Source organism: Sphaerodactylus townsendi, linkage group LG05, assembly GCF_021028975.2.
Source record: "Sphaerodactylus townsendi isolate TG3544 linkage group LG05, MPM_Stown_v2.3, whole genome shotgun sequence".
Taxonomy (NCBI): domain Eukaryota; kingdom Metazoa; phylum Chordata; class Lepidosauria; order Squamata; family Sphaerodactylidae; genus Sphaerodactylus; species Sphaerodactylus townsendi.
The window spans coordinates 58,633,799-58,658,980 of record NC_059429.1 but is presented as its reverse complement, the minus strand read 5'-3'; the positions used below and the strand labels follow the sequence as shown (position 1 = coordinate 58,658,980).

Genomic DNA, 25,182 nt, shown 5'->3' with positions numbered 1-25,182 from the left:
CCCCCCCCCCCCCCCCCCACCCCCCCCCCCCCCCCCCCCCCGCCCCCCCAATCCCCTCCCCCCCCAACCCCCCCCCCCCCCCACCGCCCCCCCCCCCCCACCCACCCCCCCCCCACCCCCCCACCCCCCCCCACCCCCCCCCCCCCCCCACCCACCCCCCCCCCCCCCCCCCCCCCCCCCAACCCCCCCCCCCCCCACCCCCCCCCCCCCCCACCCCCCCCCCCCCCCACCCCCCCCCCCCCCCACCCCCCCCCCCCCCCACCCCCCCCCCCCCCCACCCCCCCCCCCCCCCACCCCCCCCCCCCCCCACCCCCCCCCCCCCCCACCCCCCCCCCCCCCCACCCCCCCCCCCCCCCACCCCCCCCCCCCCCCACCCCCCCCCCCCCCCACCCCCCCCCCCCCCCACCCCCCCCCCCCCCCACCCCCCCCCCCCCCCACCCCCCCCCCCCCCCACCCCCCCCCCCCCCCACCCCCCCCCCCCCCCACCCCCCCCCCCCCCCACCCCCCCCCCCCCCCACCCCCCCCCCCCCCCACCCCCCCCCCCCCCCACCCCCCCCCCCCCCCACCCCCCCCCCCCCCCACCCCCCCCCCCCCCCACCCCCCCCCCCCCCCACCCCCCCCCCCCCCCACCCCCCCCCCCCCCCACCCCCCCCCCCCCCCACCCCCCCCCCCCCCCACCCCCCCCCCCCCCCACCCCCCCCCCCCCCCACCCCCCCCCCCCCCCACCCCCCCCCCCCCCCACCCCCCCCCCCCCCCACCCCCCCCCCCCCCCACCCCCCCCCCCCCCCACCCCCCCCCCCCCCCACCCCCCCCCCCCCCCACCCCCCCCCCCCCCCACCCCCCCCCCCCCCCACCCCCCCCCCCCCCCACCCCCCCCCCCCCCCACCCCCCCCCCCCCCCACCCCCCCCCCCCCCCACCCCCCCCCCCCCCCACCCCCCCCCCCCCCCACCCCCCCCCCCCCCCACCCCCCCCCCCCCCCACCCCCCCCCCCCCCCACCCCCCCCCCCCCCCACCCCCCCCCCCCCCCACCCCCCCCCCCCCCCACCCCCCCCCCCCCCCACCCCCCCCCCCCCCCACCCCCCCCCCCCCCCACCCCCCCCCCCCCCCACCCCCCCCCCCCCCCACCCCCCCCCCCCCCCACCCCCCCCCCCCCCCACCCCCCCCCCCCCCCACCCCCCCCCCCCCCCACCCCCCCCCCCCCCCACCCCCCCCCCCCCCCACCCCCCCCCCCCCCCACCCCCCCCCCCCCCCACCCCCCCCCCCCCCCACCCCCCCCCCCCCCCACCCCCCCCCCCCCCCACCCCCCCCCCCCCCCACCCCCCCCCCCCCCCACCCCCCCCCCCCCCCACCCCCCCCCCCCCCCACCCCCCCCCCCCCCCACCCCCCCCCCCCCCCACCCCCCCCCCCCCCCACCCCCCCCCCCCCCCACCCCCCCCCCCCCCCACCCCCCCCCCCCCCCACCCCCCCCCCCCCCCACCCCCCCCCCCCCCCACCCCCCCCCCCCCCCACCCCCCCCCCCCCCCACCCCCCCCCCCCCCCACCCCCCCCCCCCCCCACCCCCCCCCCCCCCCACCCCCCCCCCCCCCCACCCCCCCCCCCCCCCACCCCCCCCCCCCCCCACCCCCCCCCCCCCCCACCCCCCCCCCCCCCCACCCCCCCCCCCCCCCACCCCCCCCCCCCCCCACCCCCCCCCCCCCCCACCCCCCCCCCCCCCCACCCCCCCCCCCCCCCACCCCCCCCCCCCCCCACCCCCCCCCCCCCCCACCCCCCCCCCCCCCCACCCCCCCCCCCCCCCACCCCCCCCCCCCCCCACCCCCCCCCCCCCCCACCCCCCCCCCCCCCCACCCCCCCCCCCCCCCACCCCCCCCCCCCCCCACCCCCCCCCCCCCCCACCCCCCCCCCCCCCCACCCCCCCCCCCCCCCACCCCCCCCCCCCCCCACCCCCCCCCCCCCCCACCCCCCCCCCCCCCCACCCCCCCCCCCCCCCACCCCCCCCCCCCCCCACCCCCCCCCCCCCCCACCCCCCCCCCCCCCCACCCCCCCCCCCCCCCACCCCCCCCCCCCCCCACCCCCCCCCCCCCCCACCCCCCCCCCCCCCCACCCCCCCCCCCCCCCACCCCCCCCCCCCCCCACCCCCCCCCCCCCCCACCCCCCCCCCCCCCCACCCCCCCCCCCCCCCACCCCCCCCCCCCCCCACCCCCCCCCCCCCCCACCCCCCCCCCCCCCCACCCCCCCCCCCCCCCACCCCCCCCCCCCCCCACCCCCCCCCCCCCCCACCCCCCCCCCCCCCCACCCCCCCCCCCCCCCACCCCCCCCCCCCCCCACCCCCCCCCCCCCCCACCCCCCCCCCCCCCCACCCCCCCCCCCCCCCACCCCCCCCCCCCCCCACCCCCCCCCCCCCCCACCCCCCCCCCCCCCCACCCCCCCCCCCCCCCACCCCCCCCCCCCCCCACCCCCCCCCCCCCCCACCCCCCCCCCCCCCCACCCCCCCCCCCCCCCACCCCCCCCCCCCCCCACCCCCCCCCCCCCCCACCCCCCCCCCCCCCCACCCCCCCCCCCCCCCACCCCCCCCCCCCCCCACCCCCCCCCCCCCCCACCCCCCCCCCCCCCCACCCCCCCCCCCCCCCACCCCCCCCCCCCCCCACCCCCCCCCCCCCCCACCCCCCCCCCCCCCCACCCCCCCCCCCCCCCACCCCCCCCCCCCCCCACCCCCCCCCCCCCCCACCCCCCCCCCCCCCCACCCCCCCCCCCCCCCACCCCCCCCCCCCCCCACCCCCCCCCCCCCCCACCCCCCCCCCCCCCCACCCCCCCCCCCCCCCACCCCCCCCCCCCCCCACCCCCCCCCCCCCCCACCCCCCCCCCCCCCCACCCCCCCCCCCCCCCACCCCCCCCCCCCCCCACCCCCCCCCCCCCCCACCCCCCCCCCCCCCCACCCCCCCCCCCCCCCACCCCCCCCCCCCCCCACCCCCCCCCCCCCCCACCCCCCCCCCCCCCCACCCCCCCCCCCCCCCACCCCCCCCCCCCCCCACCCCCCCCCCCCCCCACCCCCCCCCCCCCCCACCCCCCCCCCCCCCCACCCCCCCCCCCCCCCACCCCCCCCCCCCCCCACCCCCCCCCCCCCCCACCCCCCCCCCCCCCCACCCCCCCCCCCCCCCACCCCCCCCCCCCCCCACCCCCCCCCCCCCCCACCCCCCCCCCCCCCCACCCCCCCCCCCCCCCACCCCCCCCCCCCCCCACCCCCCCCCCCCCCCACCCCCCCCCCCCCCCACCCCCCCCCCCCCCCACCCCCCCCCCCCCCCACCCCCCCCCCCCCCCACCCCCCCCCCCCCCCACCCCCCCCCCCCCCCACCCCCCCCCCCCCCCACCCCCCCCCCCCCCCACCCCCCCCCCCCCCCACCCCCCCCCCCCCCCACCCCCCCCCCCCCCCACCCCCCCCCCCCCCCACCCCCCCCCCCCCCCACCCCCCCCCCCCCCCACCCCCCCCCCCCCCCACCCCCCCCCCCCCCCACCCCCCCCCCCCCCCACCCCCCCCCCCCCCCACCCCCCCCCCCCCCCACCCCCCCCCCCCCCCACCCCCCCCCCCCCCCACCCCCCCCCCCCCCCACCCCCCCCCCCCCCCACCCCCCCCCCCCCCCACCCCCCCCCCCCCCCACCCCCCCCCCCCCCCACCCCCCCCCCCCCCCACCCCCCCCCCCCCCCACCCCCCCCCCCCCCCACCCCCCCCCCCCCCCACCCCCCCCCCCCCCCACCCCCCCCCCCCCCCACCCCCCCCCCCCCCCACCCCCCCCCCCCCCCACCCCCCCCCCCCCCCACCCCCCCCCCCCCCCACCCCCCCCCCCCCCCACCCCCCCCCCCCCCCACCCCCCCCCCCCCCCACCCCCCCCCCCCCCCACCCCCCCCCCCCCCCACCCCCCCCCCCCCCCACCCCCCCCCCCCCCCACCCCCCCCCCCCCCCACCCCCCCCCCCCCCCACCCCCCCCCCCCCCCACCCCCCCCCCCCCCCACCCCCCCCCCCCCCCACCCCCCCCCCCCCCCACCCCCCCCCCCCCCCACCCCCCCCCCCCCCCACCCCCCCCCCCCCCCACCCCCCCCCCCCCCCACCCCCCCCCCCCCCCACCCCCCCCCCCCCCCACCCCCCCCCCCCCCCACCCCCCCCCCCCCCCACCCCCCCCCCCCCCCACCCCCCCCCCCCCCCACCCCCCCCCCCCCCCACCCCCCCCCCCCCCCACCCCCCCCCCCCCCCACCCCCCCCCCCCCCCACCCCCCCCCCCCCCCACCCCCCCCCCCCCCCACCCCCCCCCCCCCCCACCCCCCCCCCCCCCCACCCCCCCCCCCCCCCACCCCCCCCCCCCCCCACCCCCCCCCCCCCCCACCCCCCCCCCCCCCCACCCCCCCCCCCCCCCACCCCCCCCCCCCCCCACCCCCCCCCCCCCCCACCCCCCCCCCCCCCCACCCCCCCCCCCCCCCACCCCCCCCCCCCCCCACCCCCCCCCCCCCCCACCCCCCCCCCCCCCCACCCCCCCCCCCCCCCACCCCCCCCCCCCCCCACCCCCCCCCCCCCCCACCCCCCCCCCCCCCCACCCCCCCCCCCCCCCACCCCCCCCCCCCCCCACCCCCCCCCCCCCCCACCCCCCCCCCCCCCCACCCCCCCCCCCCCCCACCCCCCCCCCCCCCCACCCCCCCCCCCCCCCACCCCCCCCCCCCCCCACCCCCCCCCCCCCCCACCCCCCCCCCCCCCCACCCCCCCCCCCCCCCACCCCCCCCCCCCCCCACCCCCCCCCCCCCCCACCCCCCCCCCCCCCCACCCCCCCCCCCCCCCACCCCCCCCCCCCCCCACCCCCCCCCCCCCCCACCCCCCCCCCCCCCCACCCCCCCCCCCCCCCACCCCCCCCCCCCCCCACCCCCCCCCCCCCCCACCCCCCCCCCCCCCCACCCCCCCCCCCCCCCACCCCCCCCCCCCCCCACCCCCCCCCCCCCCCACCCCCCCCCCCCCCCACCCCCCCCCCCCCCCACCCCCCCCCCCCCCCACCCCCCCCCCCCCCCACCCCCCCCCCCCCCCACCCCCCCCCCCCCCCACCCCCCCCCCCCCCCACCCCCCCCCCCCCCCACCCCCCCCCCCCCCCACCCCCCCCCCCCCCCACCCCCCCCCCCCCCCACCCCCCCCCCCCCCCACCCCCCCCCCCCCCCACCCCCCCCCCCCCCCACCCCCCCCCCCCCCCACCCCCCCCCCCCCCCACCCCCCCCCCCCCCCACCCCCCCCCCCCCCCACCCCCCCCCCCCCCCACCCCCCCCCCCCCCCACCCCCCCCCCCCCCCACCCCCCCCCCCCCCCACCCCCCCCCCCCCCCACCCCCCCCCCCCCCCACCCCCCCCCCCCCCCACCCCCCCCCCCCCCCACCCCCCCCCCCCCCCACCCCCCCCCCCCCCCACCCCCCCCCCCCCCCACCCCCCCCCCCCCCCACCCCCCCCCCCCCCCACCCCCCCCCCCCCCCACCCCCCCCCCCCCCCACCCCCCCCCCCCCCCACCCCCCCCCCCCCCCACCCCCCCCCCCCCCCACCCCCCCCCCCCCCCACCCCCCCCCCCCCCCACCCCCCCCCCCCCCCACCCCCCCCCCCCCCCACCCCCCCCCCCCCCCACCCCCCCCCCCCCCCACCCCCCCCCCCCCCCACCCCCCCCCCCCCCCACCCCCCCCCCCCCCCACCCCCCCCCCCCCCCACCCCCCCCCCCCCCCACCCCCCCCCCCCCCCACCCCCCCCCCCCCCCACCCCCCCCCCCCCCCACCCCCCCCCCCCCCCACCCCCCCCCCCCCCCACCCCCCCCCCCCCCCACCCCCCCCCCCCCCCACCCCCCCCCCCCCCCACCCCCCCCCCCCCCCACCCCCCCCCCCCCCCACCCCCCCCCCCCCCCACCCCCCCCCCCCCCCACCCCCCCCCCCCCCCACCCCCCCCCCCCCCCACCCCCCCCCCCCCCCACCCCCCCCCCCCCCCACCCCCCCCCCCCCCCACCCCCCCCCCCCCCCACCCCCCCCCCCCCCCACCCCCCCCCCCCCCCACCCCCCCCCCCCCCCACCCCCCCCCCCCCCCACCCCCCCCCCCCCCCACCCCCCCCCCCCCCCACCCCCCCCCCCCCCCACCCCCCCCCCCCCCCACCCCCCCCCCCCCCCACCCCCCCCCCCCCCCACCCCCCCCCCCCCCCACCCCCCCCCCCCCCCACCCCCCCCCCCCCCCACCCCCCCCCCCCCCCACCCCCCCCCCCCCCCACCCCCCCCCCCCCCCACCCCCCCCCCCCCCCACCCCCCCCCCCCCCCACCCCCCCCCCCCCCCACCCCCCCCCCCCCCCACCCCCCCCCCCCCCCACCCCCCCCCCCCCCCACCCCCCCCCCCCCCCACCCCCCCCCCCCCCCACCCCCCCCCCCCCCCACCCCCCCCCCCCCCCACCCCCCCCCCCCCCCACCCCCCCCCCCCCCCACCCCCCCCCCCCCCCACCCCCCCCCCCCCCCACCCCCCCCCCCCCCCACCCCCCCCCCCCCCCACCCCCCCCCCCCCCCACCCCCCCCCCCCCCCACCCCCCCCCCCCCCCACCCCCCCCCCCCCCCACCCCCCCCCCCCCCCACCCCCCCCCCCCCCCACCCCCCCCCCCCCCCACCCCCCCCCCCCCCCACCCCCCCCCCCCCCCACCCCCCCCCCCCCCCACCCCCCCCCCCCCCCACCCCCCCCCCCCCCCACCCCCCCCCCCCCCCACCCCCCCCCCCCCCCACCCCCCCCCCCCCCCACCCCCCCCCCCCCCCACCCCCCCCCCCCCCCACCCCCCCCCCCCCCCACCCCCCCCCCCCCCCACCCCCCCCCCCCCCCACCCCCCCCCCCCCCCACCCCCCCCCCCCCCCACCCCCCCCCCCCCCCACCCCCCCCCCCCCCCACCCCCCCCCCCCCCCACCCCCCCCCCCCCCCACCCCCCCCCCCCCCCACCCCCCCCCCCCCCCACCCCCCCCCCCCCCCACCCCCCCCCCCCCCCACCCCCCCCCCCCCCCACCCCCCCCCCCCCCCACCCCCCCCCCCCCCCACCCCCCCCCCCCCCCACCCCCCCCCCCCCCCACCCCCCCCCCCCCCCACCCCCCCCCCCCCCCACCCCCCCCCCCCCCCACCCCCCCCCCCCCCCACCCCCCCCCCCCCCCACCCCCCCCCCCCCCCACCCCCCCCCCCCCCCACCCCCCCCCCCCCCCACCCCCCCCCCCCCCCACCCCCCCCCCCCCCCACCCCCCCCCCCCCCCACCCCCCCCCCCCCCCACCCCCCCCCCCCCCCACCCCCCCCCCCCCCCACCCCCCCCCCCCCCCACCCCCCCCCCCCCCCACCCCCCCCCCCCCCCACCCCCCCCCCCCCCCACCCCCCCCCCCCCCCACCCCCCCCCCCCCCCACCCCCCCCCCCCCCCACCCCCCCCCCCCCCCACCCCCCCCCCCCCCCACCCCCCCCCCCCCCCACCCCCCCCCCCCCCCACCCCCCCCCCCCCCCACCCCCCCCCCCCCCCACCCCCCCCCCCCCCCACCCCCCCCCCCCCCCACCCCCCCCCCCCCCCACCCCCCCCCCCCCCCACCCCCCCCCCCCCCCACCCCCCCCCCCCCCCACCCCCCCCCCCCCCCACCCCCCCCCCCCCCCACCCCCCCCCCCCCCCACCCCCCCCCCCCCCCACCCCCCCCCCCCCCCACCCCCCCCCCCCCCCACCCCCCCCCCCCCCCACCCCCCCCCCCCCCCACCCCCCCCCCCCCCCACCCCCCCCCCCCCCCACCCCCCCCCCCCCCCACCCCCCCCCCCCCCCACCCCCCCCCCCCCCCACCCCCCCCCCCCCCCACCCCCCCCCCCCCCCACCCCCCCCCCCCCCCACCCCCCCCCCCCCCCACCCCCCCCCCCCCCCACCCCCCCCCCCCCCCACCCCCCCCCCCCCCCACCCCCCCCCCCCCCCACCCCCCCCCCCCCCCACCCCCCCCCCCCCCCACCCCCCCCCCCCCCCACCCCCCCCCCCCCCCACCCCCCCCCCCCCCCACCCCCCCCCCCCCCCACCCCCCCCCCCCCCCACCCCCCCCCCCCCCCACCCCCCCCCCCCCCCACCCCCCCCCCCCCCCACCCCCCCCCCCCCCCACCCCCCCCCCCCCCCACCCCCCCCCCCCCCCACCCCCCCCCCCCCCCACCCCCCCCCCCCCCCACCCCCCCCCCCCCCCACCCCCCCCCCCCCCCACCCCCCCCCCCCCCCACCCCCCCCCCCCCCCACCCCCCCCCCCCCCCACCCCCCCCCCCCCCCACCCCCCCCCCCCCCCACCCCCCCCCCCCCCCACCCCCCCCCCCCCCCACCCCCCCCCCCCCCCACCCCCCCCCCCCCCCACCCCCCCCCCCCCCCACCCCCCCCCCCCCCCACCCCCCCCCCCCCCCACCCCCCCCCCCCCCCACCCCCCCCCCCCCCCACCCCCCCCCCCCCCCACCCCCCCCCCCCCCCACCCCCCCCCCCCCCCACCCCCCCCCCCCCCCACCCCCCCCCCCCCCCACCCCCCCCCCCCCCCACCCCCCCCCCCCCCCACCCCCCCCCCCCCCCACCCCCCCCCCCCCCCACCCCCCCCCCCCCCCACCCCCCCCCCCCCCCACCCCCCCCCCCCCCCACCCCCCCCCCCCCCCACCCCCCCCCCCCCCCACCCCCCCCCCCCCCCACCCCCCCCCCCCCCCACCCCCCCCCCCCCCCACCCCCCCCCCCCCCCACCCCCCCCCCCCCCCACCCCCCCCCCCCCCCACCCCCCCCCCCCCCCACCCCCCCCCCCCCCCACCCCCCCCCCCCCCCACCCCCCCCCCCCCCCACCCCCCCCCCCCCCCACCCCCCCCCCCCCCCACCCCCCCCCCCCCCCACCCCCCCCCCCCCCCACCCCCCCCCCCCCCCACCCCCCCCCCCCCCCACCCCCCCCCCCCCCCACCCCCCCCCCCCCCCACCCCCCCCCCCCCCCACCCCCCCCCCCCCCCACCCCCCCCCCCCCCCACCCCCCCCCCCCCCCACCCCCCCCCCCCCCCACCCCCCCCCCCCCCCACCCCCCCCCCCCCCCACCCCCCCCCCCCCCCACCCCCCCCCCCCCCCACCCCCCCCCCCCCCCACCCCCCCCCCCCCCCACCCCCCCCCCCCCCCACCCCCCCCCCCCCCCACCCCCCCCCCCCCCCACCCCCCCCCCCCCCCACCCCCCCCCCCCCCCACCCCCCCCCCCCCCCACCCCCCCCCCCCCCCACCCCCCCCCCCCCCCACCCCCCCCCCCCCCCACCCCCCCCCCCCCCCACCCCCCCCCCCCCCCACCCCCCCCCCCCCCCACCCCCCCCCCCCCCCACCCCCCCCCCCCCCCACCCCCCCCCCCCCCCACCCCCCCCCCCCCCCACCCCCCCCCCCCCCCACCCCCCCCCCCCCCCACCCCCCCCCCCCCCCACCCCCCCCCCCCCCCACCCCCCCCCCCCCCCACCCCCCCCCCCCCCCACCCCCCCCCCCCCCCACCCCCCCCCCCCCCCACCCCCCCCCCCCCCCACCCCCCCCCCCCCCCACCCCCCCCCCCCCCCACCCCCCCCCCCCCCCACCCCCCCCCCCCCCCACCCCCCCCCCCCCCCACCCCCCCCCCCCCCCACCCCCCCCCCCCCCCACCCCCCCCCCCCCCCACCCCCCCCCCCCCCCACCCCCCCCCCCCCCCACCCCCCCCCCCCCCCACCCCCCCCCCCCCCCACCCCCCCCCCCCCCCACCCCCCCCCCCCCCCACCCCCCCCCCCCCCCACCCCCCCCCCCCCCCACCCCCCCCCCCCCCCACCCCCCCCCCCCCCCACCCCCCCCCCCCCCCACCCCCCCCCCCCCCCACCCCCCCCCCCCCCCACCCCCCCCCCCCCCCACCCCCCCCCCCCCCCACCCCCCCCCCCCCCCACCCCCCCCCCCCCCCACCCCCCCCCCCCCCCACCCCCCCCCCCCCCCACCCCCCCCCCCCCCCACCCCCCCCCCCCCCCACCCCCCCCCCCCCCCACCCCCCCCCCCCCCCACCCCCCCCCCCCCCCACCCCCCCCCCCCCCCACCCCCCCCCCCCCCCACCCCCCCCCCCCCCCACCCCCCCCCCCCCCCACCCCCCCCCCCCCCCACCCCCCCCCCCCCCCACCCCCCCCCCCCCCCACCCCCCCCCCCCCCCACCCCCCCCCCCCCCCACCCCCCCCCCCCCCCACCCCCCCCCCCCCCCACCCCCCCCCCCCCCCACCCCCCCCCCCCCCCACCCCCCCCCCCCCCCACCCCCCCCCCCCCCCACCCCCCCCCCCCCCCACCCCCCCCCCCCCCCACCCCCCCCCCCCCCCACCCCCCCCCCCCCCCACCCCCCCCCCCCCCCACCCCCCCCCCCCCCCACCCCCCCCCCCCCCCACCCCCCCCCCCCCCCACCCCCCCCCCCCCCCACCCCCCCCCCCCCCCACCCCCCCCCCCCCCCACCCCCCCCCCCCCCCACCCCCCCCCCCCCCCACCCCCCCCCCCCCCCACCCCCCCCCCCCCCCACCCCCCCCCCCCCCCACCCCCCCCCCCCCCCACCCCCCCCCCCCCCCACCCCCCCCCCCCCCCACCCCCCCCCCCCCCCACCCCCCCCCCCCCCCACCCCCCCCCCCCCCCACCCCCCCCCCCCCCCACCCCCCCCCCCCCCCACCCCCCCCCCCCCCCACCCCCCCCCCCCCCCACCCCCCCCCCCCCCCACCCCCCCCCCCCCCCACCCCCCCCCCCCCCCACCCCCCCCCCCCCCCACCCCCCCCCCCCCCCACCCCCCCCCCCCCCCACCCCCCCCCCCCCCCACCCCCCCCCCCCCCCACCCCCCCCCCCCCCCACCCCCCCCCCCCCCCACCCCCCCCCCCCCCCACCCCCCCCCCCCCCCACCCCCCCCCCCCCCCACCCCCCCCCCCCCCCACCCCCCCCCCCCCCCACCCCCCCCCCCCCCCACCCCCCCCCCCCCCCACCCCCCCCCCCCCCCACCCCCCCCCCCCCCCACCCCCCCCCCCCCCCACCCCCCCCCCCCCCCACCCCCCCCCCCCCCCACCCCCCCCCCCCCCCACCCCCCCCCCCCCCCACCCCCCCCCCCCCCCACCCCCCCCCCCCCCCACCCCCCCCCCCCCCCACCCCCCCCCCCCCCCACCCCCCCCCCCCCCCACCCCCCCCCCCCCCCACCCCCCCCCCCCCCCACCCCCCCCCCCCCCCACCCCCCCCCCCCCCCACCCCCCCCCCCCCCCACCCCCCCCCCCCCCCACCCCCCCCCCCCCCCACCCCCCCCCCCCCCCACCCCCCCCCCCCCCCACCCCCCCCCCCCCCCACCCCCCCCCCCCCCCACCCCCCCCCCCCCCCACCCCCCCCCCCCCCCACCCCCCCCCCCCCCCACCCCCCCCCCCCCCCACCCCCCCCCCCCCCCACCCCCCCCCCCCCCCACCCCCCCCCCCCCCCACCCCCCCCCCCCCCCACCCCCCCCCCCCCCCACCCCCCCCCCCCCCCACCCCCCCCCCCCCCCACCCCCCCCCCCCCCCACCCCCCCCCCCCCCCACCCCCCCCCCCCCCCACCCCCCCCCCCCCCCACCCCCCCCCCCCCCCACCCCCCCCCCCCCCCACCCCCCCCCCCCCCCACCCCCCCCCCCCCCCACCCCCCCCCCCCCCCACCCCCCCCCCCCCCCACCCCCCCCCCCCCCCACCCCCCCCCCCCCCCACCCCCCCCCCCCCCCACCCCCCCCCCCCCCCACCCCCCCCCCCCCCCACCCCCCCCCCCCCCCACCCCCCCCCCCCCCCACCCCCCCCCCCCCCCACCCCCCCCCCCCCCCACCCCCCCCCCCCCCCACCCCCCCCCCCCCCCACCCCCCCCCCCCCCCACCCCCCCCCCCCCCCACCCCCCCCCCCCCCCACCCCCCCCCCCCCCCACCCCCCCCCCCCCCCACCCCCCCCCCCCCCCACCCCCCCCCCCCCCCACCCCCCCCCCCCCCCACCCCCCCCCCCCCCCACCCCCCCCCCCCCCCACCCCCCCCCCCCCCCACCCCCCCCCCCCCCCACCCCCCCCCCCCCCCACCCCCCCCCCCCCCCACCCCCCCCCCCCCCCACCCCCCCCCCCCCCCACCCCCCCCCCCCCCCACCCCCCCCCCCCCCCACCCCCCCCCCCCCCCACCCCCCCCCCCCCCCACCCCCCCCCCCCCCCACCCCCCCCCCCCCCCACCCCCCCCCCCCCCCACCCCCCCCCCCCCCCACCCCCCCCCCCCCCCACCCCCCCCCCCCCCCACCCCCCCCCCCCCCCACCCCCCCCCCCCCCCACCCCCCCCCCCCCCCACCCCCCCCCCCCCCCACCCCCCCCCCCCCCCACCCCCCCCCCCCCCCACCCCCCCCCCCCCCCACCCCCCCCCCCCCCCACCCCCCCCCCCCCCCACCCCCCCCCCCCCCCACCCCCCCCCCCCCCCACCCCCCCCCCCCCCCACCCCCCCCCCCCCCCACCCCCCCCCCCCCCCACCCCCCCCCCCCCCCACCCCCCCCCCCCCCCACCCCCCCCCCCCCCCACCCCCCCCCCCCCCCACCCCCCCCCCCCCCCACCCCCCCCCCCCCCCACCCCCCCCCCCCCCCACCCCCCCCCCCCCCCACCCCCCCCCCCCCCCACCCCCCCCCCCCCCCACCCCCCCCCCCCCCCACCCCCCCCCCCCCCCACCCCCCCCCCCCCCCACCCCCCCCCCCCCCCACCCCCCCCCCCCCCCACCCCCCCCCCCCCCCACCCCCCCCCCCCCCCACCCCCCCCCCCCCCCACCCCCCCCCCCCCCCACCCCCCCCCCCCCCCACCCCCCCCCCCCCCCACCCCCCCCCCCCCCCACCCCCCCCCCCCCCCACCCCCCCCCCCCCCCACCCCCCCCCCCCCCCACCCCCCCCCCCCCCCACCCCCCCCCCCCCCCACCCCCCCCCCCCCCCACCCCCCCCCCCCCCCACCCCCCCCCCCCCCCACCCCCCCCCCCCCCCACCCCCCCCCCCCCCCACCCCCCCCCCCCCCCACCCCCCCCCCCCCCCACCCCCCCCCCCCCCCACCCCCCCCCCCCCCCACCCCCCCCCCCCCCCACCCCCCCCCCCCCCCACCCCCCCCCCCCCCCACCCCCCCCCCCCCCCACCCCCCCCCCCCCCCACCCCCCCCCCCCCCCACCCCCCCCCCCCCCCACCCCCCCCCCCCCCCACCCCCCCCCCCCCCCACCCCCCCCCCCCCCCACCCCCCCCCCCCCCCACCCCCCCCCCCCCCCACCCCCCCCCCCCCCCACCCCCCCCCCCCCCCACCCCCCCCCCCCCCCACCCCCCCCCCCCCCCACCCCCCCCCCCCCCCACCCCCCCCCCCCCCCACCCCCCCCCCCCCCCACCCCCCCCCCCCCCCACCCCCCCCCCCCCCCACCCCCCCCCCCCCCCACCCCCCCCCCCCCCCACCCCCCCCCCCCCCCACCCCCCCCCCCCCCCACCCCCCCCCCCCCCCACCCCCCCCCCCCCCCACCCCCCCCCCCCCCCACCCCCCCCCCCCCCCACCCCCCCCCCCCCCCACCCCCCCCCCCCCCCACCCCCCCCCCCCCCCACCCCCCCCCCCCCCCACCCCCCCCCCCCCCCACCCCCCCCCCCCCCCACCCCCCCCCCCCCCCACCCCCCCCCCCCCCCACCCCCCCCCCCCCCCACCCCCCCCCCCCCCCACCCCCCCCCCCCCCCACCCCCCCCCCCCCCCACCCCCCCCCCCCCCCACCCCCCCCCCCCCCCACCCCCCCCCCCCCCCACCCCCCCCCCCCCCCACCCCCCCCCCCCCCCACCCCCCCCCCCCCCCACCCCCCCCCCCCCCCACCCCCCCCCCCCCCCACCCCCCCCCCCCCCCACCCCCCCCCCCCCCCACCCCCCCCCCCCCCCACCCCCCCCCCCCCCCACCCCCCCCCCCCCCCACCCCCCCCCCCCCCCACCCCCCCCCCCCCCCACCCCCCCCCCCCCCCACCCCCCCCCCCCCCCACCCCCCCCCCCCCCCACCCCCCCCCCCCCCCACCCCCCCCCCCCCCCACCCCCCCCCCCCCCCACCCCCCCCCCCCCCCACCCCCCCCCCCCCCCACCCCCCCCCCCCCCCACCCCCCCCCCCCCCCACCCCCCCCCCCCCCCACCCCCCCCCCCCCCCACCCCCCCCCCCCCCCACCCCCCCCCCCCCCCACCCCCCCCCCCCCCCACCCCCCCCCCCCCCCACCCCCCCCCCCCCCCACCCCCCCCCCCCCCCACCCCCCCCCCCCCCCACCCCCCCCCCCCCCCACCCCCCCCCCCCCCCACCCCCCCCCCCCCCCACCCCCCCCCCCCCCCACCCCCCCCCCCCCCCACCCCCCCCCCCCCCCACCCCCCCCCCCCCCCACCCCCCCCCCCCCCCACCCCCCCCCCCCCCCACCCCCCCCCCCCCCCACCCCCCCCCCCCCCCACCCCCCCCCCCCCCCACCCCCCCCCCCCCCCACCCCCCCCCCCCCCCACCCCCCCCCCCCCCCACCCCCCCCCCCCCCCACCCCCCCCCCCCCCCACCCCCCCCCCCCCCCACCCCCCCCCCCCCCCACCCCCCCCCCCCCCCACCCCCCCCCCCCCCCACCCCCCCCCCCCCCCACCCCCCCCCCCCCCCACCCCCCCCCCCCCCCACCCCCCCCCCCCCCCACCCCCCCCCCCCCCCACCCCCCCCCCCCCCCACCCCCCCCCCCCCCCACCCCCCCCCCCCCCCACCCCCCCCCCCCCCCACCCCCCCCCCCCCCCACCCCCCCCCCCCCCCACCCCCCCCCCCCCCCACCCCCCCCCCCCCCCACCCCCCCCCCCCCCCACCCCCCCCCCCCCCCACCCCCCCCCCCCCCCACCCCCCCCCCCCCCCACCCCCCCCCCCCCCCACCCCCCCCCCCCCCCACCCCCCCCCCCCCCCACCCCCCCCCCCCCCCACCCCCCCCCCCCCCCACCCCCCCCCCCCCCCACCCCCCCCCCCCCCCACCCCCCCCCCCCCCCACCCCCCCCCCCCCCCACCCCCCCCCCCCCCCACCCCCCCCCCCCCCCACCCCCCCCCCCCCCCACCCCCCCCCCCCCCCACCCCCCCCCCCCCCCACCCCCCCCCCCCCCCACCCCCCCCCCCCCCCACCCCCCCCCCCCCCCACCCCCCCCCCCCCCCACCCCCCCCCCCCCCCACCCCCCCCCCCCCCCACCCCCCCCCCCCCCCACCCCCCCCCCCCCCCACCCCCCCCCCCCCCCACCCCCCCCCCCCCCCACCCCCCCCCCCCCCCACCCCCCCCCCCCCCCACCCCCCCCCCCCCCCACCCCCCCCCCCCCCCACCCCCCCCCCCCCCCACCCCCCCCCCCCCCCACCCCCCCCCCCCCCCACCCCCCCCCCCCCCCACCCCCCCCCCCCCCCACCCCCCCCCCCCCCCACCCCCCCCCCCCCCCACCCCCCCCCCCCCCCACCCCCCCCCCCCCCCACCCCCCCCCCCCCCCACCCCCCCCCCCCCCCACCCCCCCCCCCCCCCACCCCCCCCCCCCCCCACCCCCCCCCCCCCCCACCCCCCCCCCCCCCCACCCCCCCCCCCCCCCACCCCCCCCCCCCCCCACCCCCCCCCCCCCCCACCCCCCCCCCCCCCCACCCCCCCCCCCCCCCACCCCCCCCCCCCCCCACCCCCCCCCCCCCCCACCCCCCCCCCCCCCCACCCCCCCCCCCCCCCACCCCCCCCCCCCCCCACCCCCCCCCCCCCCCACCCCCCCCCCCCCCCACCCCCCCCCCCCCCCACCCCCCCCCCCCCCCACCCCCCCCCCCCCCCACCCCCCCCCCCCCCCACCCCCCCCCCCCCCCACCCCCCCCCCCCCCCACCCCCCCCCCCCCCCACCCCCCCCCCCCCCCACCCCCCCCCCCCCCCACCCCCCCCCCCCCCCACCCCCCCCCCCCCCCACCCCCCCCCCCCCCCACCCCCCCCCCCCCCCACCCCCCCCCCCCCCCACCCCCCCCCCCCCCCACCCCCCCCCCCCCCCACCCCCCCCCCCCCCCACCCCCCCCCCCCCCCACCCCCCCCCCCCCCCACCCCCCCCCCCCCCCACCCCCCCCCCCCCCCACCCCCCCCCCCCCCCACCCCCCCCCCCCCCCACCCCCCCCCCCCCCCACCCCCCCCCCCCCCCACCCCCCCCCCCCCCCACCCCCCCCCCCCCCCACCCCCCCCCCCCCCCACCCCCCCCCCCCCCCACCCCCCCCCCCCCCCACCCCCCCCCCCCCCCACCCCCCCCCCCCCCCACCCCCCCCCCCCCCCACCCCCCCCCCCCCCCACCCCCCCCCCCCCCCACCCCCCCCCCCCCCCACCCCCCCCCCCCCCCACCCCCCCCCCCCCCCACCCCCCCCCCCCCCCACCCCCCCCCCCCCCCACCCCCCCCCCCCCCCACCCCCCCCCCCCCCCACCCCCCCCCCCCCCCACCCCCCCCCCCCCCCACCCCCCCCCCCCCCCACCCCCCCCCCCCCCCACCCCCCCCCCCCCCCACCCCCCCCCCCCCCCACCCCCCCCCCCCCCCACCCCCCCCCCCCCCCACCCCCCCCCCCCCCCACCCCCCCCCCCCCCCACCCCCCCCCCCCCCCACCCCCCCCCCCCCCCACCCCCCCCCCCCCCCACCCCCCCCCCCCCCCACCCCCCCCCCCCCCCACCCCCCCCCCCCCCCACCCCCCCCCCCCCCCACCCCCCCCCCCCCCCACCCCCCCCCCCCCCCACCCCCCCCCCCCCCCACCCCCCCCCCCCCCCACCCCCCCCCCCCCCCACCCCCCCCCCCCCCCACCCCCCCCCCCCCCCACCCCCCCCCCCCCCCACCCCCCCCCCCCCCCACCCCCCCCCCCCCCCACCCCCCCCCCCCCCCACCCCCCCCCCCCCCCACCCCCCCCCCCCCCCACCCCCCCCCCCCCCCACCCCCCCCCCCCCCCACCCCCCCCCCCCCCCACCCCCCCCCCCCCCCACCCCCCCCCCCCCCCACCCCCCCCCCCCCCCACCCCCCCCCCCCCCCACCCCCCCCCCCCCCCACCCCCCCCCCCCCCCACCCCCCCCCCCCCCCACCCCCCCCCCCCCCCACCCCCCCCCCCCCCCACCCCCCCCCCCCCCCACCCCCCCCCCCCCCCACCCCCCCCCCCCCCCACCCCCCCCCCCCCCCACCCCCCCCCCCCCCCACCCCCCCCCCCCCCCACCCCCCCCCCCCCCCACCCCCCCCCCCCCCCACCCCCCCCCCCCCCCACCCCCCCCCCCCCCCACCCCCCCCCCCCCCCACCCCCCCCCCCCCCCACCCCCCCCCCCCCCCACCCCCCCCCCCCCCCACCCCCCCCCCCCCCCACCCCCCCCCCCCCCCACCCCCCCCCCCCCCCACCCCCCCCCCCCCCCACCCCCCCCCCCCCCCACCCCCCCCCCCCCCCACCCCCCCCCCCCCCCACCCCCCCCCCCCCCCACCCCCCCCCCCCCCCACCCCCCCCCCCCCCCACCCCCCCCCCCCCCCACCCCCCCCCCCCCCCACCCCCCCCCCCCCCCACCCCCCCCCCCCCCCACCCCCCCCCCCCCCCACCCCCCCCCCCCCCCACCCCCCCCCCCCCCCACCCCCCCCCCCCCCCACCCCCCCCCCCCCCCACCCCCCCCCCCCCCCACCCCCCCCCCCCCCCACCCCCCCCCCCCCCCACCCCCCCCCCCCCCCACCCCCCCCCCCCCCCACCCCCCCCCCCCCCCACCCCCCCCCCCCCCCACCCCCCCCCCCCCCCACCCCCCCCCCCCCCCACCCCCCCCCCCCCCCACCCCCCCCCCCCCCCACCCCCCCCCCCCCCCACCCCCCCCCCCCCCCACCCCCCCCCCCCCCCACCCCCCCCCCCCCCCACCCCCCCCCCCCCCCACCCCCCCCCCCCCCCACCCCCCCCCCCCCCCACCCCCCCCCCCCCCCACCCCCCCCCCCCCCCACCCCCCCCCCCCCCCACCCCCCCCCCCCCCCACCCCCCCCCCCCCCCACCCCCCCCCCCCCCCACCCCCCCCCCCCCCCACCCCCCCCCCCCCCCACCCCCCCCCCCCCCCACCCCCCCCCCCCCCCACCCCCCCCCCCCCCCACCCCCCCCCCCCCCCACCCCCCCCCCCCCCCACCCCCCCCCCCCCCCACCCCCCCCCCCCCCCACCCCCCCCCCCCCCCACCCCCCCCCCCCCCCACCCCCCCCCCCCCCCACCCCCCCCCCCCCCCACCCCCCCCCCCCCCCACCCCCCCCCCCCCCCACCCCCCCCCCCCCCCACCCCCCCCCCCCCCCACCCCCCCCCCCCCCCACCCCCCCCCCCCCCCACCCCCCCCCCCCCCCACCCCCCCCCCCCCCCACCCCCCCCCCCCCCCACCCCCCCCCCCCCCCACCCCCCCCCCCCCCCACCCCCCCCCCCCCCCACCCCCCCCCCCCCCCACCCCCCCCCCCCCCCACCCCCCCCCCCCCCCACCCCCCCCCCCCCCCACCCCCCCCCCCCCCCACCCCCCCCCCCCCCCACCCCCCCCCCCCCCCACCCCCCCCCCCCCCCACCCCCCCCCCCCCCCACCCCCCCCCCCCCCCACCCCCCCCCCCCCCCACCCCCCCCCCCCCCCACCCCCCCCCCCCCCCACCCCCCCCCCCCCCCACCCCCCCCCCCCCCCACCCCCCCCCCCCCCCACCCCCCCCCCCCCCCACCCCCCCCCCCCCCCACCCCCCCCCCCCCCCACCCCCCCCCCCCCCCACCCCCCCCCCCCCCCACCCCCCCCCCCCCCCACCCCCCCCCCCCCCCACCCCCCCCCCCCCCCACCCCCCCCCCCCCCCACCCCCCCCCCCCCCCACCCCCCCCCCCCCCCACCCCCCCCCCCCCCCACCCCCCCCCCCCCCCACCCCCCCCCCCCCCCACCCCCCCCCCCCCCCACCCCCCCCCCCCCCCACCCCCCCCCCCCCCCACCCCCCCCCCCCCCCACCCCCCCCCCCCCCCACCCCCCCCCCCCCCCACCCCCCCCCCCCCCCACCCCCCCCCCCCCCCACCCCCCCCCCCCCCCACCCCCCCCCCCCCCCACCCCCCCCCCCCCCCACCCCCCCCCCCCCCCACCCCCCCCCCCCCCCACCCCCCCCCCCCCCCACCCCCCCCCCCCCCCACCCCCCCCCCCCCCCACCCCCCCCCCCCCCCACCCCCCCCCCCCCCCACCCCCCCCCCCCCCCACCCCCCCCCCCCCCCACCCCCCCCCCCCCCCACCCCCCCCCCCCCCCACCCCCCCCCCCCCCCACCCCCCCCCCCCCCCACCCCCCCCCCCCCCCACCCCCCCCCCCCCCCACCCCCCCCCCCCCCCACCCCCCCCCCCCCCCACCCCCCCCCCCCCCCACCCCCCCCCCCCCCCACCCCCCCCCCCCCCCACCCCCCCCCCCCCCCACCCCCCCCCCCCCCCACCCCCCCCCCCCCCCACCCCCCCCCCCCCCCACCCCCCCCCCCCCCCACCCCCCCCCCCCCCCACCCCCCCCCCCCCCCACCCCCCCCCCCCCCCACCCCCCCCCCCCCCCACCCCCCCCCCCCCCCACCCCCCCCCCCCCCCACCCCCCCCCCCCCCCACCCCCCCCCCCCCCCACCCCCCCCCCCCCCCACCCCCCCCCCCCCCCACCCCCCCCCCCCCCCACCCCCCCCCCCCCCCACCCCCCCCCCCCCCCACCCCCCCCCCCCCCCACCCCCCCCCCCCCCCACCCCCCCCCCCCCCCACCCCCCCCCCCCCCCACCCCCCCCCCCCCCCACCCCCCCCCCCCCCCACCCCCCCCCCCCCCCACCCCCCCCCCCCCCCACCCCCCCCCCCCCCCACCCCCTCCCCCCCCCTCCCCCCCCCCCCCCCACCCCCCCCCCCCCCCACCCCCCCCCCCCCCCTCCCCCGTTTACCCCCCCCCCCCCCCCCCCCCCCCCACCCCCCCCCCCCCCCACCCCATGTCAGCATGGCCAATTGGCCATGCTGGTAGGGGCTGATGGGAATTGTAGTTCCTGAACATCTGGAGAGCCACAGGTTCCCTACCCCTGATCCAGACAAACAGGTGGGGCATCCGGAAACGCATGGGGTTGTCTGGACATGCAGGGGGGCAGTCCGGACATGAAGGGGGCATCCAGACACGCAGGGGGGCCTGTCCGGACACAGGGGGGCCTGTCCGGACAGCTGTGGCATCTGGACACGAAGGGGGGCGTCCGGACACGCAGGGGGGCGTCCGGAAACAAAAGGGGGTCTGTCCGGACAAGCATGGGGGGCGTCTGGACAAACAAGGGGGCCGCCTGGACACACATGGGGGCATCCGGACAAGCATGGGGTTGTCCGGACACGCATGGGGGCATCCGGACACACAGGCGGGCCTGTCCGGACACACATGGGAGGCATCCAGACATGCATGGGGGGCGTCCGGACACGCAGGGGGCCTGTCCGGACACGCATGGGAGGCGTCCGGACAAACAAGGGGGGCGTCTGGACATGCAGGGGAGCATCCGGACATGCAGGGGGGTGCATGCACATGGTGCATAAATCTTGGTCATCCTCGAGGATCCCTGCTTTAAACATGTTTTTGCGCCACTGGTGCGCCAGGGAGCATATGACGCATGATTGTTTTGGTCACATATGTGTGTGAGGGCTTGAGCTGTGATTTGATGGTGATTTGGGGGTGACATGGTGCAGAAATCATGGTCATCCTCGAGGATCCCTGTTTTAAACATGTTTTTGTGCCACTGGTTCGCCAGGGAGCATGTGCCACAAATTTCTGTGGTCAGAGCTGTGGCTAAGGGCTTGAGGTGTGCTGTGATGGTGGTTTGGGTTGGCTTGGTGCAGAAATCACGGGACTCCTTGAATATTCCTGATTTTAAACATGTTTTTGCACCACTGGTGCGCCAGGGAGCATGTGATGCGTGATTGCTGTGGTCAGACATATGTGTGAGAGCTTGAGGTGTGATGTGATGGTGGTTTGGGGGTGACTTGGTGCAGAAATCATGATCATCCTCGAGGATCCCTGTTTTTCAAACATGTTTTTGCGCCACTGATGCGCCAGGAAGCATGTGATGCTTGATTTTTTTGGTGCTGCCTGTAAAGTAGGACATGCTTTATAGATTCATGGTTATTTCATTTCAGGATGGATGGAGATGCAGGATCCACGTTCTGCTTTCATGGTGGCAGAGAAGAGTGTGTGGAGACAAGGTGTGAAAGAGGAAGGAAAGACATTTTTCCCTGAGAGTAGCAATCTACACATCAAAGCAACAGTGTCAGAGCAATTGAGGAAAGGAAAGTGTCCTGACCCATCTATCTCTCTTACTCTCTCATAGGCCCCTCTGAAGTCTGAGGTTAACAGACAGGGCAAAGTCCTTCACTTCTAACACTTTCCCATGCTGTTTTCTCAGAATTTAGTCTCTCCCTTTTTCTTGTTAGCTGCTGTTGAGGTTTCAAGTACCTATACTTATTTTTTCCCTCTGCACAATAAAAACACTGCAGGTTTTCAAGGGCAATTTCAATCAGGAAAATGGTAGCAGTTAATTTCTGTCCTCCTTCCCTCCCTTCCCCAATGATGCCCTAGAGAAACTGGCAGGACCTAAATCTAGAGGTGTAGCACCAGAGGGGTGGGGTGTGATGCCCTGGGCGGAGCCACAGCGAAGATGTGGCAGGGTGTGCCGGGGTGGGCACAGCCTCAGCAGGGGCACAGTGCATGCCCCGGGCGGAGTTTCCCCTTGCTCCGCCTCTGCCTAAAACTGCATTCCAATACGAAAATATCTTTAAGAGATATAATCACAGATTTCTCAAGTATTCATTGTTATAACAATAGTTAATAGTATTTTATCTAAACATGTATGTTGGTGTATTCCTGCTCATGCCTGTTGATTACCAAGTAGGTGGTATATAGAATTTTCAATATTTTAACTCCCAAAGTGGTTCTATGGAACAAACAATGATGTGTGCTCACAATAATACTCACAAATTACTCATTTTGGGCTATACCTAACATAAGTTCAGTCAACATGACTAATCCATGACTATGTGATTTAAGAATCACTTCACTGTGGAAGTAAAAAAAACAACAACATTCTGAAAAAAATTCACCCAGCACTGAAATATTGTCCTTGACAAAAATATGACAACCTCTGAATCAAATACATGGTCTCCCCTGTCAGATACACAAGTCTTCTGTGGATATCACAGTGTAAATCTGGTTGTCTCAATAAGTCCTATAGCATAAGCTTAACAACTTTCCTTGATAATTACAGAAATCAGTAAGGCTCATTCCGCACATGCAGAACAATGCACTTTCAAACTGCTTTCAGTGCTCTTTGAAGCTGTGCGGAATGGCAAAATCCACTTGCAAACAGTTGTGAAAGTGGTTTGAAAACGCATTATTTTGCGTGTGCAGAAGGGGCCTATGTGTTGGGATTTCTGGGTGGCAGCCTTCCCTGATGTGTAACTGCTCCAGAAAAAGGATCCATTATCTCCCCTCCTCCCACCACCTGAGCATGGCTATATCCAAATGCACACCCCAACTAACAGCCCTAAGGGGGCGGATCATGTTTACTGGTATAACATCTGGACTGTATGCACGAGGTCCCAGATTCAATTCTCTAACCTATGTAGTTAAGCAGACTTTCACTTGAGAACTGCTGCCAGTAAGAGTAAACAATACTGACCTTGGTAGACCTACAGTCTTACTCAGCTTCTGTACATTCAACAAACTTTCAAGCTAAAGGCCTAGATCTCATGGAACGGGAAGAAGGGGAATTGCCTATTTATTTCTCCATTTTTACCCCTATGCATTTTGAAAAGCTTCTCTGGCAGACCCTCAACATGGTAGAGGCAGAGAGAACAAGAGAGGTGAGGGCAGAGGGGGAAATATCAGCACCCCATGGTATAAGCTGAAGTGTGTCCTGCTCACACAAGTAGGAACTTTAGATCTAAGCCATGGTAGATGTTGGGCATTTTAATATGAAACACTCACTTTGTGACATCGACAGCAGTGAATGTAGAAATTAGACTTGGGAAAAATATCAATTGACAAAAATGTTTTGAAATTTTCAATCTACTGTTTTAACAAAGTTAATAAAACTTGATGGCATATTTATTTATTTGGCATATTTATTTTTGGCTCATCGCAGTATGCTAGAAAATGCCTTTTTCCTGTAGCATCAGTAGAACGAGGGAGATCGATATGGTTGTAAAATCTATGAGATTACACAGAGGACATGTTGGAAGAAGTAAGAACTGCAGAATAAACCTCTTTATGGAATTATTTATTTTAGAAAGAAGGTCTGAGGAGAACAAGTGATTGAACAGAAGAGAATGCCCAAAGACTTTTGTTGTGTCCCTTCTGTTCCTTTGAGTCCTGAAAATCAACATGGCTCAAGATTCACTTCAGAGAATAAGGGTGGATTGCTTAACTGATATACTACAGCAGCAGCTGAAAAAGGTTTAAACCATAAACAAAGTGGGTACAGCTCAAACAGTGACAGCTCAAGGTGTTTTGCTGCCTCTCTCTGATGCCCCTGTACTCTACCCAAAAGTCAGAAGAGAGAACTTTCCTTCCCTTTTCACTGATCTAGCTCTCTTGAAAAAAATGCAGCAAACTGTGCATATTCTATATAGTTTACCTTAGTATGTAGACAGCTCTAAGCACAAAGTAACTTTTTCTGGCACTGTCTAATTTTTGCTAAGTACAAAACCAAAATACTTCTAAGAGTTAGGGGCTTTCCCCACTTACCATTTGCGGCATGCTACTCCCAGCGCGCTCCCAGCACGAGTGATTTCTGCTGCGGGGTTGTGTTTCAGAGCGCGGGGCAGTCAGAAGGTGCCGTTTCTTCAGCGCCAAAAATGACGCGCGCTGAAGGGGCGGGAGAGCGGCAGCGTCGGGGCGGCTGCATGGTTGCCACCCTTGCAAGTGGGGAGCGCCGCTGGACCCTGAGCTACTTTCCCGGAGTAGCGCGCAGCAAATGGTAAGTGGGGAAAGCCCCTTAGTGTACTTCCAAATATCCTGGTCACACTGGAAAGGCCTCTGCCATTCTTAGGAATCTCTCAGGAAGCATGTTCGTTCCTTAGCTTCTCCTTAAACAGATAATCTCTTCTATGGGAATGTACATCTTTCATATCTTTGAAGCTTTCATTGTTCTGTGTATTCCCATTCCAGACGATTTCTGGTCTGATTGGGGTAGTGTCAACAGCTAGAAGAATTCCACGCGTAGTTTCAGATCAGTTTTATAGCACAACCTGATGGATATGCATGCAAGACTTTTATTCAGTCTGTGTGAGCTGATTCCCTGATCTTAAAAAACTGGGAAATCCTATGCTTCCAGCATTATTATAGAGCCTGGCTATTCTTGAGAGATTCAGATGGTTCCAATACCTAGACAAGGGCTTGGGAACAGTAAGGCACAGAGGCTTGAATAATGGAGTAGTATCTGTGAGAACCAAGTTTGAATCTCTACTCTGACATGCAAGCTAATTGAGCAACTTTGGACCAGTCACACATACTCTGACTAACCTACCTCACAGAGTAGCTGTTATGGGAATAAGGTGAAAGAAGGGATATGCAGCTTTAAATCCTCAATGGGAAGAAAAGTGGGGATATAAATAAAAAACAGAATGGAGAATAAAGTACTCACCAGAAATTTTATGTGCAGAACAGACCTGTTGTTAAGGAAAAGGAGTAAGAGATCCTTTCCTAACTGGTATGTGTTGTCCTCTGAACAGGAGGACAAAGAATGTCATCATGGTGTCCTGGTTCATCCATGTAAGACACTGTACTCATTTACAATCCCGAACAATAAATATGTTAATTGCTATTTGTTGGACACAACATGAAACTAATCAGATGCAAAGCACCAAACACAAAAAACCATGAAGGCCTATAATGACTTTATGTACTACACTATTTCAAAGAGAATGTCAACTACCACTGGAGATATTTTTGTGTCTTCCTAGGAGAAAAATAGAGTTAGGCACACATTACAAAGCACATGTAAGTCCCTTATGAGCTTGTCTTTAACTTTTCATGTAGGTCTAGGAACCATGGCTGTACAAGAGAAACTGGGCAGAAGAGGGTGCTTAAAATTGCAAGCTTTTGTAGAGGCTGATTCTCCTCTGAAAAAGTTCCTTCCACATAGAACAACATAAAGATCTGTAGTCAGTGCATTTATTACGCCCTGTGTATTACTA

General features: G+C 83.6%; 1 protein-coding gene across 1 annotated transcript in view; it reads left to right on the top strand.

Moving 5' to 3' along the window:
- The window catches only part of SGIP1 (SH3GL interacting endocytic adaptor 1), a 173,840-nt gene extending 149,648 nt beyond the window's left edge, over window positions 1-24,192 (top strand). The window contains exon 25 of the mRNA XM_048497854.1: window positions 24,155-24,192. Within this exon, the coding sequence (XP_048353811.1) occupies window positions 24,155-24,192 (38 nt within the window). The remainder of the gene's footprint in view (window positions 1-24,154) is intronic.
- The last annotated feature ends 990 nt before the right edge of the window (window positions 24,193-25,182 follow it).